The sequence below is a fragment of the Gopherus flavomarginatus genome, chromosome 3 (assembly GCF_025201925.1).
Source record: "Gopherus flavomarginatus isolate rGopFla2 chromosome 3, rGopFla2.mat.asm, whole genome shotgun sequence".
In the NCBI taxonomy this organism is placed as follows: Eukaryota; Metazoa; Chordata; order Testudines; family Testudinidae; genus Gopherus; species Gopherus flavomarginatus.
Window position 1 is genome coordinate 116,721,369 of NC_066619.1, and position 15,860 is coordinate 116,737,228.

At 42.2% G+C, this 15,860-nt stretch overlaps 1 protein-coding gene across 1 annotated transcript in view; it reads right to left on the reverse strand.

The window, feature by feature from the left end:
* Positions 1-144: 144 nt before the first annotated feature.
* The window catches only part of MOB3B (MOB kinase activator 3B), a 91,464-nt gene continuing 75,748 nt past the window's right edge, over positions 145-15,860 (reverse strand). Inside the window, exon 3 of the mRNA XM_050943236.1 lies at positions 145-5,815. Coding sequence (XP_050799193.1) covers positions 5,786-5,815 — 30 coding nt within the window. The 3' untranslated portion in view covers positions 145-5,785. The remainder of the gene's footprint in view (positions 5,816-15,860) is intronic.

A 15,860-nucleotide genomic window follows, 5' to 3' on the forward strand; every position in this document is an offset into this window, starting at 1 on the left:
CAGCGGGATTGACACTGTTATCTAACAGGTCTTTTCCATCTCTCATTCCTGTGATCCTGATGGATTGTATCTTGCAGTATGAAAATGATGTGTGCATTTCTTGCCAAAAAGAGTTACATACAAAACAATTATAGGCCACGTAAGCAGGGTTACATATCTTTTATTTGTGATGTTTGAATTCCTCAGGTTCACAAACTAGGATTGATTTGACAAGTAGTCTTCCATTTTATCCTGTTTTTTGTTATATGACTTTAACAGTTAGTGTCGGTCTCGCTTTTCATACAGCTGAACCCTTCATTTAATCACAAACAGAACTAAAATAGTCTAAAAATTTCTTGGACATTGCTAAAAAAATTAACATGTTGAACAGCACTGGTGCATGGAAGGAAAAAAGGAAAAGTATATTCAAATCATTTGTTAGAAAAAAGCATTTCCCCTAAAAATTATGAAACAAAAAATTCTCTGTATCTATTTAGTGTGTGTGGGTTGGTCTATGCCGGGGGCGGGGGAGGGGGAATTGATCTAAGATACGCAACTTCAGCTACATGAACAGTGTAGCTGAAGTCGAAGTATCTTAGATCGATTTACCTCTCGTCTTCATGGCGCGGGATCGACGTCCGCGGCTCCTCCTGTCGATTCCGCTACCGCCGTTCGCGCTGGTGGAGTTCCGGAGTCGACAGGAGTGCGTTCGGGGATCGATATATCACGTCTAGATGAGACGCGATATATCGATCCCCGAGAAATTGATCGCTACCCGCCGATACGGTGGGTAGTCTAAACGTACCCTGTGTGTGTGTGGTTGAACCACAAATGCACACACAGGCACACACACAAGCTCAGATAACAAATGTATTTCTTTCCAGGGAGAATATTCTGTTATAAAACTTTATTATAATATATCCATTTAAAAACAGGAAAATCTGTTACACAGAAAAGAAACAAACAATCTCCCCATTTCAAAGCTCTAACTTTGTTTGGCTAACTTCCAAATACCATTGCCTGCCTCTCTCTTTCTCTCTCTCATTAAGAAACAAAGATAAATTGAATCACACTAAATTTACATTAATAAAACTACAAGGTATCATTAGTGATTCAGAGGCCAATCTTGGTTTATTTTGCCTTTGGAACCAGTAGGAAAATCTCATTCTTCCTTCTGATATATGCACTGCCCCATTACTGACAGCTTGCTAGTGCTGTGTGATACCTGCTCCATAATCCCATTCCTAAAGCACTGTATGTGGCAGCAGACGTATTCCTATGTTATACACATTTGATCCAACTCTGTAGTTCTTACTCACAGCCTTCACCTTCTTTTCGTTTATTGAGCGAACGAAAGGAACAAAAACCAAGCTCTTGGAGCTAAATGTTGTCAAACGGCAGGAATGGAGGCTGTTTGGTTTGGGGAGACATAGCTCGGTGGAGCTGGGGAAGAAATCCATGGCAGCAGCATCCTCCAAACCCAGAGGAATTTCCTCATATAGGAGAATCATGACAATATGTGGGCACTGAGCCTTTGCATGAATGTACAAGCTCTTTGTAAATCCCCATGGGCTTACCCCACAGATATTAAGGTATCCCCGGGTCAGGATAGCCGCACGTCCCACATCGTGCAAGGCTTCCTGCCTACCGTGGGATAACTTGGAAGGAAACTCAGTTTCCCATATGCAGTTTCTTAGCCTTCCCATGGGAGCACATGATTTGGCTCTTAGCTGTCACTAAGGCAAAACTCTCACTGAAGGTCAACAGGACTTTTCCCGGAGTAAGAACCAAGGGAGGACCCTTAGCATTTGGCCCCATTGTCATTATATGTGTCAAAAAAGTAGTGCATGTATTACACCTAAAAGAAAAGGCCTTCCCAAAATTCCTCATCACTGTGTGTTTTGGGGTGTTTTGGTAACACAGCAGCATCCCAAATCCTGGCATAAAGCTAGCAATACGCTTGACCAACAAAAGCAGGTTTCTCTTGTTGGATTCCCCTGAAACTGTCTGTTATCTTTAGCATTAAGATAAGGTAAACACTGGAATAAAGGTTGATCCTTTTTTAGAAGGCAAGAAACAGAAGACACAACAGCTAAAACCTGGTTCAAGTATTTAGGGAGTTAATGGCAAAAGAACAGAAGCACACATATTTGAAGTTGAGCCCAGAAGACCGTTAAGAATTCTGCCGATCAGTGAAGTCTAGTGGGTGGACTTCCCCTCTTAGGTTAAGTGGATTAGTTAGATTTACATCCACTGAAGTTTTAGCTACTCTCTTGTTAAGTATGCCGATGAGTCTGTGTAAAACAGGGCCTGTGATTAACAACTGAAATAAGATTATATTTATCTCTGACACTAGGTAGATTATCAAGGGTGAAATTAGAATCCCCTGGACTAATGTTTACAGCACCCTGACTCTGCTCTCTAATGCAGGGATTAATTTAAAACTCGTGAGTCTGACAATACTCCACACTCCACCCTTTGCTACTGTTGGGCTGTTAAACATCACAACAGAGATGGGGAGGGAGGAAAATGAGCCATGCCACATTGTTTGAGGCACCCAGGCTAGTGCTGAATTAAACACTTATACTATCTGCAGAAAGATATAAAGGACTTTTGCTGGGAAGTAATCCGCCAAGTCAAACCTCAGAAATGACAGGTACACCTCTACCCTGATATAACGTGACCTGATGTAACACAAATTTGGATATAATGTGGTTAAAGCAGTGCTCTGGGGGGCAAGGGGAAGGGCTGAGCACTCTGGCGGATCAAAGGAAGTTCAATATAACAATTTCACCTATAATGCGGTAAGAGTTTTCGGCTCCCGAGGACAGCGTTATATCGGGGTAGAGGTGTACATCCAAAATGGTTGTGCAGTAACATACATTTCATTATTTCCTAGCATTGTTAGCTTTAGAGATGAAGATTTGAATGGATTTTTTGTAATAACAAACTTACTTGGGCTGCTGTGAGATGACCATTTCATAACTGCGCTTTGGGCCAAAATGTGCTTAACCTTGCGCATGAGAACAAAGAGAAGGGAACTGAAAGAGCCGTTCCTTACCTCTTGTATCCCTGTACAGGGGTCAGGCACGATCCGGTCCTGGTGTTCCCTCAGCACAAGGATAAGATTAAGGATAGTATTAGCAGCAGCAGAACTGTGCCCAAACAGAATGGGCCAAGTGTGGGTCTATGTCTGCATCCCTTTTCTACATGGGCTTGTGTAGGTGGCAAGCACGCACTACATCTTTCAATGGCTGGTGCTGCTCCTGTTTTGCAATGGACTCTCCTAGTGCCACCCAATAGGAATTCTGGCTGAGACAGCCATGATGTCTCTAGGGTCTCTCTCTGCTGCAGAATCTATAACAGCCATTAGGGAGAGCACAATAGTTATTAAACTGAACTGGGACCTAATTTAAAAACAAGACAAAACAAAATTAAAAAACAGTTTTTCAAATTCAGTGACATTATCACAATCACAAAAAAAGTTAATCAAAACAACAGGGAACAAAGTCCTGCACATTTTAGAATTGCACTATGTTAATTAGACCCAGACAGTATATAGTAAGTGGCTTTAGTGAAAGGTAGAATAAAAATGACTTTGTAGATTAAATATTAGGCTTTTCAATATTATCTAGTCACGGTTTGATTTTTTACCTAAAGATTCCACAGATTCACATCTTCTTTATATAAACTTTCATTGCATATGGCAAAGCTGTGGAATATTGGTAGGGAACCGTCATTTGTCTTAACCCTTCGAAATGCTAGAAATTAACAATACAGGATATGCCACACCAGACCAGTAGTTCTGTCTCTGACAGTGGCTAGAATTAGATGCCTCAGAGGAAGGTACAAGAAATCATGTGATGGATAATTATTAATATTCTCTCTAAACATATAACTATTTTATTAAACAATCCTCCTAAGCTCTTGGCCTAAGTCATATCTTGTGGCAATGAGTTCCACAGTTATGCTGTGAGTAAGCACCAGCCAAATGAATGTCAAGAAGATCACGTGTAACATAGTCCCTGTAGTGCATTCAAGAGGTAGCTTGATTGCAAAAGAGCAGTGAAAGAGGAAGGAGTACTTTAGTTCAATGTAACAAACTGAAAGTTGAACGTTTCTTGAAGGCAAGGGTTAACGCTATTTGCATAATTCTAAAGATATGGAAAACCTTCCAACGTAGCAACACTGAATTGTCATAGATCAAACCCTTTGTCCCTGCATAGGATCATTGACTTCTGCACCTCTGCTGCAGAGCCTATTAAATCAAGCAGGGGAATAAGACATTATCATTATGTGCAACAATATGAGCTCAGATGTTTGTTGTTATTCTTTAGTGTCTGCTACGTTTCAGTCTATCATATATCATCACTAGTACTCCATCACTGGATACTCTATGAAGTTTGCTTCCAATACTACCTCAGAAGAAGCAGAGACTGTTAAAATCACTTTGGTAGAAATAGATGCTTAGGGGCAGCAGGAATCAGCACATGATCTGAAAGAATCATCTTCATTATTGAACAAAAGGTCCATGCTAAATTCCTCAGAAGGCACAGAATATATGGGACTATTCTGTATATTTTCCACTTGTTAAAATGTGTTTCTAGAGACCTTCTCTCAGTAAATACTATTACAAATATTTCCAATGGGCTCATCACCCTGGCACCAGGCACACTGTACAGAAGTTAATGAGTTTACGATGAATACCTTAGGCCAGATGTTGAGATCACTGATTTAAATTAGACTGTATACTGGGAACTTGACTATATCTTTGTAGTGTGGAAGACAGCCCGTCTTACTAGACACTATTTACAGACAATGCAGTCATGCATTATGGTTTTGACCTCACCTTCTCCCTAACAGTCTTCGTTAATTTACAACCCCTTTCCCCCGCAAACGGAATATCCTCACCTTGGAAAGAACAAGGTGGAGAAGAAAAAGAAATAGGACAGAGCTAAAATTACATGCAAGCACCAAACCTCTGTGGTCACCAGTACATAGGGCATTTCATTCAACTCTAATTACCACCACCCTTCTTTGTACATATTCCGGGGCAGACTGTGCAGTCAGTCACACTGGTGTAAGACCCAGGGCGACGCCACTGAAATCACTGACATTACTCTGGGTTTACACTGATGTAGCTGAGATCAGAATCTGGCCCATCGTCACCTGACTGAGAGTTGAACCAAGACAACAAGCAATGTACACACTGCCAGATCTGCTGAGGAAATCAGCTGTGTTCCTATGGACGCTGAGGCTCAGTGGCATTTTGGAATATTTACCCACAAACCTTAGGTGGCATCTAAAGTCCTATGCAGATACGGAAGGCTCCATCTGAAAATCTTGCTGAAGTTCCAGAATTCTTAATATTGTGCTGAACTTGGAAAACAAAATACACAAAATCAAAGTATACAAAATCTTTTCAACTAACGATACAGGTTCATTTCAAAATTACAAATACGCAGGCCAACCTAAAAACCTGAGTTCCAGTAAAGCCTGAACAGCAGGAACATGGAATGTCATTGTGACTGAAGAATTCCTCCTCAATAATTCAGGAACCAGAAAAAAATTCCAAGACAATTTTCTCTCACTTGGTAATCCACATCATTCAGAGGAGGCTCCTAGCAGCATCTTCAGGGTTAAGAGCACACATAATGTTGAGAAGCATCTGTGAACATAACCTTCTGTCCTTGACTTTCCCACCCCTGGGAATTAACAGGCAGGTTCAGCCCAGGAGGTCTCTCATGACCTCTAGCTTTGCAATAAGGAGGAAACTGGATTTCTCTTCTGTTCGACAGGTGGCTCTTTAGTGACACATCCTGGTTGTCATCTCTTTCTGTAAAACAAAAGAAGGAATTAAAAATCAAAAGGTCGCTGGTTTTACAATATGCTCACAGCTTCTGCACATTTATTATTTGCACATTTCACCACACCAGAAACAGCCATGTAGCTTCATATGTCACGTGTCTGTGCTATTCTTTGTTATCTTCAAGGACAGTGCACGTAATTGGCTATTAGCATAAAATATTTTATCATTTCTGACATCTTTAATACTATCTTAATTCCCTAACTATGCCAGCTAAATGGCACTGTGTCCTACATAAAGAAGATAAATCACCTGCAAAAGTCCTCTTCAGTTATCACGCTGGAAGCATTTTAAATTAATGTAAGAAATGGGATTCCAATTTGTCACTGAATTTGAAGGCAAGAGGAATAGTTTGGATTCAGAACTGGATCTGGGAAATTTCCCAAACTCCAGCAGTGTTCTGATGAGGGATTTGGTTCCGTCCATTATAGAGGTGGATCCAAGCCATGAAGTTTGGATCTGGACTTTAATGGTATTCTGGTACATGGCTGTGGTGTGGAAATACCTCTAATTCTATTCCATATATCAGAAGAAGAATATTTTACATTTAGATGGCACCTTTCCTCCTGAAGGACCACAGAGCATCAGTCCTATCCTGCAAACTCTTGTTACGAGGTATAGCTATTACTTCTACAAATAGTCTCATTGATTTCAACATACTAACATCTATGCAGTGTGCTGCAAGGACACTGATTATAGTGGGGTTACTACTCACGACAGTAAGTACTAAGTAATGTTTGCAAGGTGCGGCTCTACCTAGTGAAATGCAGCCAGGTGGAGGATGGCAGTCAACTGATATAACAAAGTACAGTGAGAGGAAAATTATGGTGAAAGAGGAACAATTACCCACTATATTTGCTGCAGGATCTTCAGCGTCAATACAGAACACACAGGATCTCAGATTATAAGGTTGCATCCAAAAAAAATTCCACGTGTAATCACAGATATTTTTTATTATACAGCTAAATCATAGTACATACATTAATAAATGAACTGTATGGTCCTCAACTAATCTACCTCTGAAATATCAAGGACTGAGCTAACACTACTTAGATCTGAACTCGAGTGGCCAGAGAAGTGGCCAGTGCTCCAAAGCTGAGGCTCATATCACTAGCTATCCACACTGGCCAGCAGTTTTTAATGACTCACCATATGATTGGATTATACATATGTAACCAGGGATCTAAGTGTTCATGTGTGCTAAAGTATGCTGATTACTTCCCAAAATAAAGGGTTTCTTGGCAATCCTGTAACTGAAAATTCATCTTGTACTTTATAGCTCATTCCTTCAGGATGCTTCTTTGTTCTGTAGCACTGCACAGATTTTATGCCTTCCACATCTGTAATCGGCTTCTACATCAGCTTGTTTTGGAATTTCTATAATATCCGATATGTTGCTCTGAATCAAAATGTTGGATGATAAAAGTAGCAGTACAGAAGCTGGTCCAATAAAAGATATTACCTCACCCATCTTTTGTCTCTAATATCCTTGGACTGACACAGCTACAACTACACTGCATAAAATATGGAATGCTGTCATTCAAGGCTGCTTAAAAGCAAATCGTAACAAGCAGAGAGTAAGAATGGAGTCAGCTGTTTTGCTATCGATATTAGAGGTGGTTAAAAAAACAGGATGCATGATTCATGAATATCTTCATGAAAAAAACTGCAATTTTTCAACTCTCTCTAATCCACGGGTTTTTCCTCCAGAACAATGAAAACTAAAAAGCCACATTCAATACAATTCACTACACAGCTGTTTGCTTTCTCACACACAAGTGTGATCCCTGTAATCTTACTACCTTGGAAGGTCAACAGAAATTTCTACCAGCAAACACACAAACAATCATAAGTAATTTATAGCATATTAATATTATGCTCTCCTGCTGCACATTGTTTCCTGAAAGAACAGATTTTAGGGCCTGAGGGGAATTCTGCAACATCAGGATTTTATTTATTTATTTATTTTAAGGGATCACAAAGCACCAATTCTTGGTGGGGACAGTCAAAAGTCGTTGAAAATACAGATCAGCTTTGCTAACTCTCAGAAGTCTACTAGAAAGAGCCATCAGTTCACAAAACTTGATTTTTCCAGACAACGCTGTTAAAATAATGAATGGACATTCAAGTGGCTCAGTGCTGCTACAAGCCCTTCCAGGCCACTTTGCATTCTGAGTCATCTCCACTGAGTGGAGCCAAACACACTGATATTAAACTAGCAGAGTAAATTCTAGAACTTAGTTTTTCCAATTGTACATCATCATCCTTTGAAAATCTTTCACATTCAGAAATTCACCCACATGCACTGAGTCAAAACAGACTATCGAACAACTTCTTAGCAGCTTATTGCTGCAACATCAATGTCTTCATGCTGGCTTCAGCCAGCCCTGCTGGTGTTTCCCCTGTTAGCAAACTGTTGATGCTTCCTGAAGCAGTGCTAATAGCTGCAGATGCTTAATTTATGTATTTGGAGCCTAGATACCATAGCGATGGGCTCTCTGTAAGCCTGATACATGGACAGGCAGACAGACACCCCTCCTTCTGCCACTACTTCCACACAGCTACTAGAGGAGTCAGCCAACAGTCTGCCTTTTTTAGGAAGACAAGAAAGTAGTTTTGCAGAAGCAGAGAAGTGGTGTCAGTAAACCTGCCAATTTTGCAGGATCAGAGGGCGGCAAACTCTTCCCGCCCAGATCAGTAATGAGCAGAAAAAGCAACAATTTGAAACACAAACTTCCTGTTCCCTAACTCAAGAAAAACCAGAGCTCAGATACCATAGCGAGAGGATCATTAGGAACAGCTCAACAGGCAGCAAGGGGACCCTATGAGATATGGAATTTATGCACAGTGCATCTACTGAAGGTTTTTAAAACACTCTCCATAGTAATGCCTGAAATGTAGCATTTGCAAAGCACAACTGTGAATGCGTCATCTCTAAAGTATTCATGGAGTGTAAGCCTGCATTACGAGGTCTCAGGTTTTTGCTGAGGCAGAATTTTTCCTCTACGTTAATGAAAAAAATATCTCATCTTGTATCATAAAATATGTAGGGTTTTGTCTGGCTGCATAATTCGTTTCATGGTCCCATCCATCCTGTGCCTTTCCTCCATCCTCCACTTGGCTGTGTTGCTGCAAGCTGCTCTGCAGTTCCATCCTTGCTTCACACTCCTATTTAAATGGCCTCCTGTTCCAACACCTGTTTGGCTTTGGTGTTGGAAATGTTTGTGGGAGTCAGAGATTCAGAAAACGACACTCAGGCTGACAATATCACCATTGCTGAAGCAGAGAAGAAGCCGTTTCTAAATGGATACACACTGTTCCCAGGAAGTTAACAACAGAGAAATGTTCAAAGAGACAAGCAGGGCTAAATTCCATCCTATGCATAGGTACAGGTTCTATTGACTTCAACTGACCTCGGAGTGATAGCAACAAATTGAAAATACAAATTATTTTCTTTAGATGTGGTGAGTGTGAACTTTTGTGTGTGTCTGTCTGCACATGAGAAAAAGGGGGAACCTTATTTCCTATTTCTAGTTGTTTCTCTTAAGGGAAATTTACAATAGGGAAGAAAAATAACCAGGAAATGGTTTCTACAATAGCAATAGAAATTATTCTGAAGGCGGCAAAATATGTTCTCCTCAGTCACGTTTTTGATGGGGGTATTTTTTGGGAGGAAGGGCTGCACAAGAGGAATGTGACTAGAGATGACTTCTTGTAGGAGCAATGTGGAGTATTCCATTATAAAATGTGGAAACAATTAAAGCTTTTGTTTTTCGTGCTTTCCACAGTAGTCAGCTTTTTCTTGTCAAATTCACAGCACTGTCTTCAAAAAAGCAAAATGACTATCCTTCCTTCAACTATTTTAACACAGTGGTTTTAAATCTTTATTCATTTATGGACACCTACAAAATTTCAAATGGCAGTGCAGACGCCTTCGGAAATCTTAGACAGAGTCTGCGAACCACAGGCTGAAAGCCACAGTCCTATGAAAATGATAACCTTTTGCAGACTCCTTAGACATAGATTGTGGATTCCCAAGGGTCCATGGACCACAGATTAAAAACCACCATTTTAACACAACAAACTGTCTCACCAACTCTGGTAGGCACTAAGAAATATAAAGCCAAAGCCCAGTTCCATTTAGGTCAATGCAAAAATCCCATCTAAGTGCAGGAGATTATGCCTCTGTAATCTCAATGATGCATGGAAAATTTACAAAATGATAATTGAGATTTTAGCTCAATCTGGGTACTTGATGGAGGCATAGATCTATGTTTCTGTCTTAGAACGAAGCTAACGGGAAACTAGGCTAAGTGTCAGGGATGATTAAAAAAAGATGGCAAATGCTATAAAATCTCACAGGAAAAACAATTAAAAAATAATCCCCTTCAGAAACACTGGGACTCCTGCAGAGATTCAAATCCTCATTCACTCCCCCTGTAATTTCACAATCATGTCAGACCCAGGGTGTCTACTGACAAGCACCAGCACAGAGGTGGCTTGGCCATGTTTTCCTCTTACATGATGCTACAGCTGCTAGTTAAATCATGGGGGCAAACTGCTCCTCTTCACCATCCTTTGATAACTGCCCTGGCTCTGGAAAGGACAGTAAGAGACAACTATGGCTCCCCCAACTATAGGGGTGCTACTGAGGGAAGGGAGGAAAGGGCACAGGAAAAAATGGTGACTCACTTCATAACTGTTGTTCTTTGAGATGTGTTGTTCATGTCCATTCCAATCAGGCGTGTGCGCATGTATGTGTACGGTAGCCAGCTTTTCCCATAGCAGCATCCGTTGGGTCAGTCTGGGTGCCTGGAGTCGTGCTCAATATGGAGCTCTGTCAACCCACCACCCACTCAGATCCTTCTTGCTGGCTACTCCGACTGGAATGGACATGAATAACATCTTGAAGAACAGTTACAAGATGGCGAGTAACCGTTTTTCTTCTTCGAGTGACTGTTCATGTCCATTCCAATCAGGTGACTCACAAGCCCAAGTTCAGGAGGTGGGGTTGGAGTCATCCAGTGATTGGAGAATCGCTTTGGCTTGCTAGGTGATTGCATAGTGCATGGCGAAAGTGTGGATGGAGGACCATGTTGCCACCCTGAAGTTTTCCTGGGTGAGAACCTGAGTCAGAGACGCTGTTGATGAAGCCTGTGCCTGGTGGCATGCGCAGTGATCAAAGGAACAGGCACCTCTGCCAGGTTGTAGCACTCCTGGATGCAGCACGTGATCCACAACGAAATCCATTGAGAAGAGACAGGAAGACCTTTCATTCTGTCTGCTACGAATAACTGGACTGAGTTTCAGAATGGTTTCATTCTCTTGATGTAGAAGGTTAGCACGCTGCAGACATCCAGAGAGTGCAGCCTCTACTCCCTGCCGCTGGAGTGTTGGCGAACAGGTCTATCTGGGAAAAAACCCACTGATGGAAGACTGAGTTCATGACATCCAGGTGACGGAACCACTCGCGGCCGTGGTACGACCTGCTGAGATGGTCCGCCAACTCGTTCTGCATCCCAGGGAGGTATGATGCTTGCAGGTGTATTGCGTGCTCTTCACAGAAGTCCCATAGCATGAGGGCTTCCTAACACAGGGGAGAGGAGCGTGCACCCCTGTTTGTTGATATAGAACATCGCCTTGGTGTTGTCTGTCAGGACTGATACACATCTCTCTGCTAGGTGGGCTTGGAAAGTTTGGCATGCCAAGCGCACCGCTCTCAGTTCTTTGACATTGATGTGTAGAGCGAGATCCACCTGAGGCCTTGTGTTCTGAGGTCTCCCAAATGTGGCCCCCCAGCCCAAGTCTGACGCGTCTGTCACTAGTGAGAGGGATGACTGGGGGGTGGTGAAAGGGACCATTGCACATAATACCTGTGGGTCAAGCCTCCACAGGAGGGAGTTGAGTACCAGGTGAGGCAGGGTTACAATCCTGTGCAAACTGTCCTCGGCTGGCCGATATACTGATGCCAGCCACATTGACACCAGCCATGACTGAAGAGGTCAAAGTCTGTACCACATAGGTTCGAGCTACCACGTGTCCTAGAAGTTTCAGGTAGTTCCATGCTGAGGTGGTGGGGAACTGTCAGAGACCTCAAATAATGTTGCCCAGGGCTCGAAATCTCGCTTCAGGAAGGAATGCCCTGGTCTGTGTTGAGTACAGTACCGCCCTTAAAAATTCTATCCTCTGAACCAGGGACAGCGTTGATTTCCCCTCATTCAGTAGCAGGCCCAGTTCGCCGAAAGAAGCTCTTATGAAGGCAACCTGCATCTTTATTTCAGTCCTGGACTGGCCCTTCATCAGCCAGTCATCAAGGTACGGGAACACCTGCACCTGCTCTTGCGCAGGACTGCGGCCATGACTGCCATGCACTTCGTGAATACTTGAGGTGCCAGTGACAGGCTGAACAGGAGGACTGCGAACTGGCAGTGGGTGTTGTTTACCACAAACCTGAGGTAGTATCTATGGAACTGAGTTATTATGTGAAAGTATGCGTCCTTCAAGTCGAGGGCGGCATACCAATCTCCTGGATCCACTGAAGGGATCATGGAGGCTAAAGAGACCACACGGAAACTGAGCTTCTTAATGAACTTGTTGAGTTCTTGCAGGTCCAGGATGGGCCTTAGCCCACCTTTGGCTTTTGGTAATAGGAAAAGCAAGAATAAACACCATTGCCCTTCTGCTCCTAAGGAACCTCTTCCACTGCCCCTAGCGAAAGGGGTGAGTACACCTCCTGAATAAGGAGTTTCTCGTGAGAGGGGTCCCTGAAGAGCGACAGGGAAAGGGGGTGGAAGGGCGGGAAGGCACATAATTGGACAATTATTCCCTCTCTATCGCACAGCGCACCCAGTGATCCGAAGTAATATGGGACAAAGCACGGCAGAAAAGGGACAGTTGGGACAAAAAGGTTAAGGCAGGATAGATCCAGTTTTTGTTCTGCTGCGCCATCCTCAACTGCACCTTCAAAAGGCCTGTTTCGGGCCAAAAGGTGGCTTGGATTGGCCAGAGCCCTGGTCTGATGATGGGTATGGCCTTTTCCTGCCACTCCTGTTCCTTCTCTGGGAACCATCCTGACAGTTCTGCTAGTAGAAGCGCAGGGGAGGTTATGGTCTAAAATGCTTCCACCACGTAGCGGGAATATGGGGCCCAATGATTTGACAGTGGCTTTTGAGTCCTCTAGGCTATGCAGCCTTTTGTCTGTTTTCTCAGAAAAGAGAGCCCAACCCTCGAATGAGAGATTCAGAATAGTCTGTTGGACTTCACACAGCAGGCCTGAGACCTGGAGCCAGGGCTATGCCCATATTATCGTGAAGGTAGCCGCATCCACTCCATCCAGTGCAGCTTGTAGCAAAGCTCACAAAATGAGGTTCCTCTCCTTCACCAGAGCCAAAAACTCATTGCGGGAGTCCTGAGGCATCAGCACCGCAAAATTCACCACTGCACCGCATATGTTGTAGCAGTACCTGCTGATTAGAGATGTGGAGCTGCAATCCGCCAGTGGAATCAAGGCCGGCTCCGGGTTTTTTGCTGCCCCAGAGGTGCTATTTTTAATATGACTGTGCCCTTTTAAAGCTCCTCAGCATTTCATGTATTTGGAGGAATAAAATCCCTGCAGATTTGTCTAAAGTTTCCCACTGATTCCTACTGCCTCTAGTTTATCTTTATTAGACTGGGAAATTGTAACTCTCGCTTTTATCATGTCTTAATGATTGCCTTTGAAGCAGATGTATTTATTTTTTAACGATTTGTGAAACGTGGATTCATTTTAAAGGACAAGTTCCACAGCAGTCTGCTATTCAAATGTTAATGAAGCAAGCTTTAAGGCAGGACCTATTTAGTATGCTCCCCACAAGAAACTGAAACATACATTTATGCACCCACAAGAAAGAGACAAACTGCGTCACAGCTTAATACAAGTTAGCTCAGCAGTTTGTCCAAAACATTATCAAAATCACAACCTGTACCACCCAAAACCTGGCCTGGTTTAATTAGACAAAGGAGATCACCAACAGGAACATTCTTGATGTTTCCTGTCCTTACCATTACATATTTGGACACTGAGCAATCTAATCATCTGATGCGCTAACAATAATCAATAAAATATGTAAGCAGAAGATGACAATTTTGAAAACTCTGGCACCATTCTGTGGCTCGGGCCTGGCCTTTTCTGTTCATCACAGCTGAGAGTAAAATTTGTCAGCCACACAAGTCCTAGAATGCTAATTTTTCTTTATTTTTTACATGAGATGGAGAAAATTTGTAACTGTCAAATTCTCTGGTCACTTTGACAACATGTAAAATAAAATACTGGTCAATATGACTAGTGCTCACAAAAGATGAGCTCTATCTGAAAAAGATTTTTAAGAAGGAGATTCTTCCAAAAAGAAGAACAGCTGAGTAAACAGCAAGGAGTCTGGTACTGGAACATACATGAATGAAAAAGCAAAATTTACACATAAAAACACCTAGTCATTTATATTCTCTTGGGTTGTATTTCAGACTAACAATATTTTATTCTTCCACTTCTGTATTAGTATTAGGACTTATATCCACTATATGCAACAGGCACTAAGAGGAGCACTTTTGAGAGGTCAGTATTGTGAGCTTGCATAGTAACATTATAGCATACGTGCCTGACTCTTAACAAATTACAAGTGCAAAAGTGGACGTCTAATTTATATGCCAAATTGCAGTCAAATAACCATTATTAGCCAGTTGCACACACAATTAAAATATTTGCATGCCAGAGTACTATGATTGTGTATGCAAATTAGGTGTGTAATAGTACATTCAAATACATAGCAAATTTGTTCTAAAAAGAAGTGATAGGTCTTTAGTGGACCAATCTGAAATGATCAGCCTGTGAATGGTGCATTCCATCCAGCAGAGGTAACCAATTTTGTGGGAGGGTAGACAAAGATATATTAGAGAAGGGCCAAGGAATCAAGATTTCAGTTTTTCAAAAATAACTAGCAGGGTGTTGGGTTGGCATACCCCTAACTAGGGCACTTCAGATTCTGTTTCCTTTTTATCTGAATGACCAAAATTTGATTCATTAGGGAAGGAGGTAGAGAAAAGTTTCCAGTTTCTTGAACAGATTTTAGAGTTTGAAGTTGTTAAGTGTAAATTATTGATCATCATTCATCACCATCATCATGTTCCCATTACATCTGTGGCAGCTAGGGCAGTGATGAAGCTCCTCCACTCCTGTCTGTTTCTACCAAGTCTTTCAATGGTTCCTCAACTGTGCCCCTGGTTTTTCAGCTCGACTTCCACAGCTCTTTGCCATGTTGTTTTTGGGTGGCCTTGTTTTCGCTTGCCTTCAGGTGTCCAACTTATTGCTACTCTGGTGATGGAATCAATTTCCATCTGAAGCACATGGCCAATCCATCGCCAATGCCTCCTAGCAATGATGGTGCTCATATCCTCTTGGCTGACTGTGTCAACAGATCTTGGTATGAGATTGTTCTGGGCCAAAAGGTACAGAGGATATTTCTGAGGCAGGTTATGGAATGAAGACAGTTTGTACATATCATTTATCATCATTAAGCACCAACGATGTACTTGGACCCATACAACCCCAAAATACAGGCTGTCTCTCCCCAAACAGCTTACAGGCTAAACAAAGCAGAGAGAGTACAGGACACAGTGGAAAGTCCAGAAGAGGGAATGAAGAGGATGTTTTAAAACCAGTATGTTAATGTTATTGTTGACTCACTTCTTGTGGGCAGAGCAGGAGGAATGAGTCTTCTGGGAGGATCTAAGTGAGGACACGGAGATACCATGGTGATGGTTTTATAAAATCAAAATATCCAGAGAGAGATAGGATAGATAAAAAGAATTTGGATAATGAGAACATGGTGGCTTGAGTGAAATGAAGTGGTTTTCTCGTCCTGCAGGCCAGATTCTCCTACTGCTGCACTGGCAGTGCAATAATATTTCGGTTTTTTTGATCTCTCAGTCTATTGTTCTTGAGATGACCATCCCTGGTATATATGCAGTACCATTACTTCAC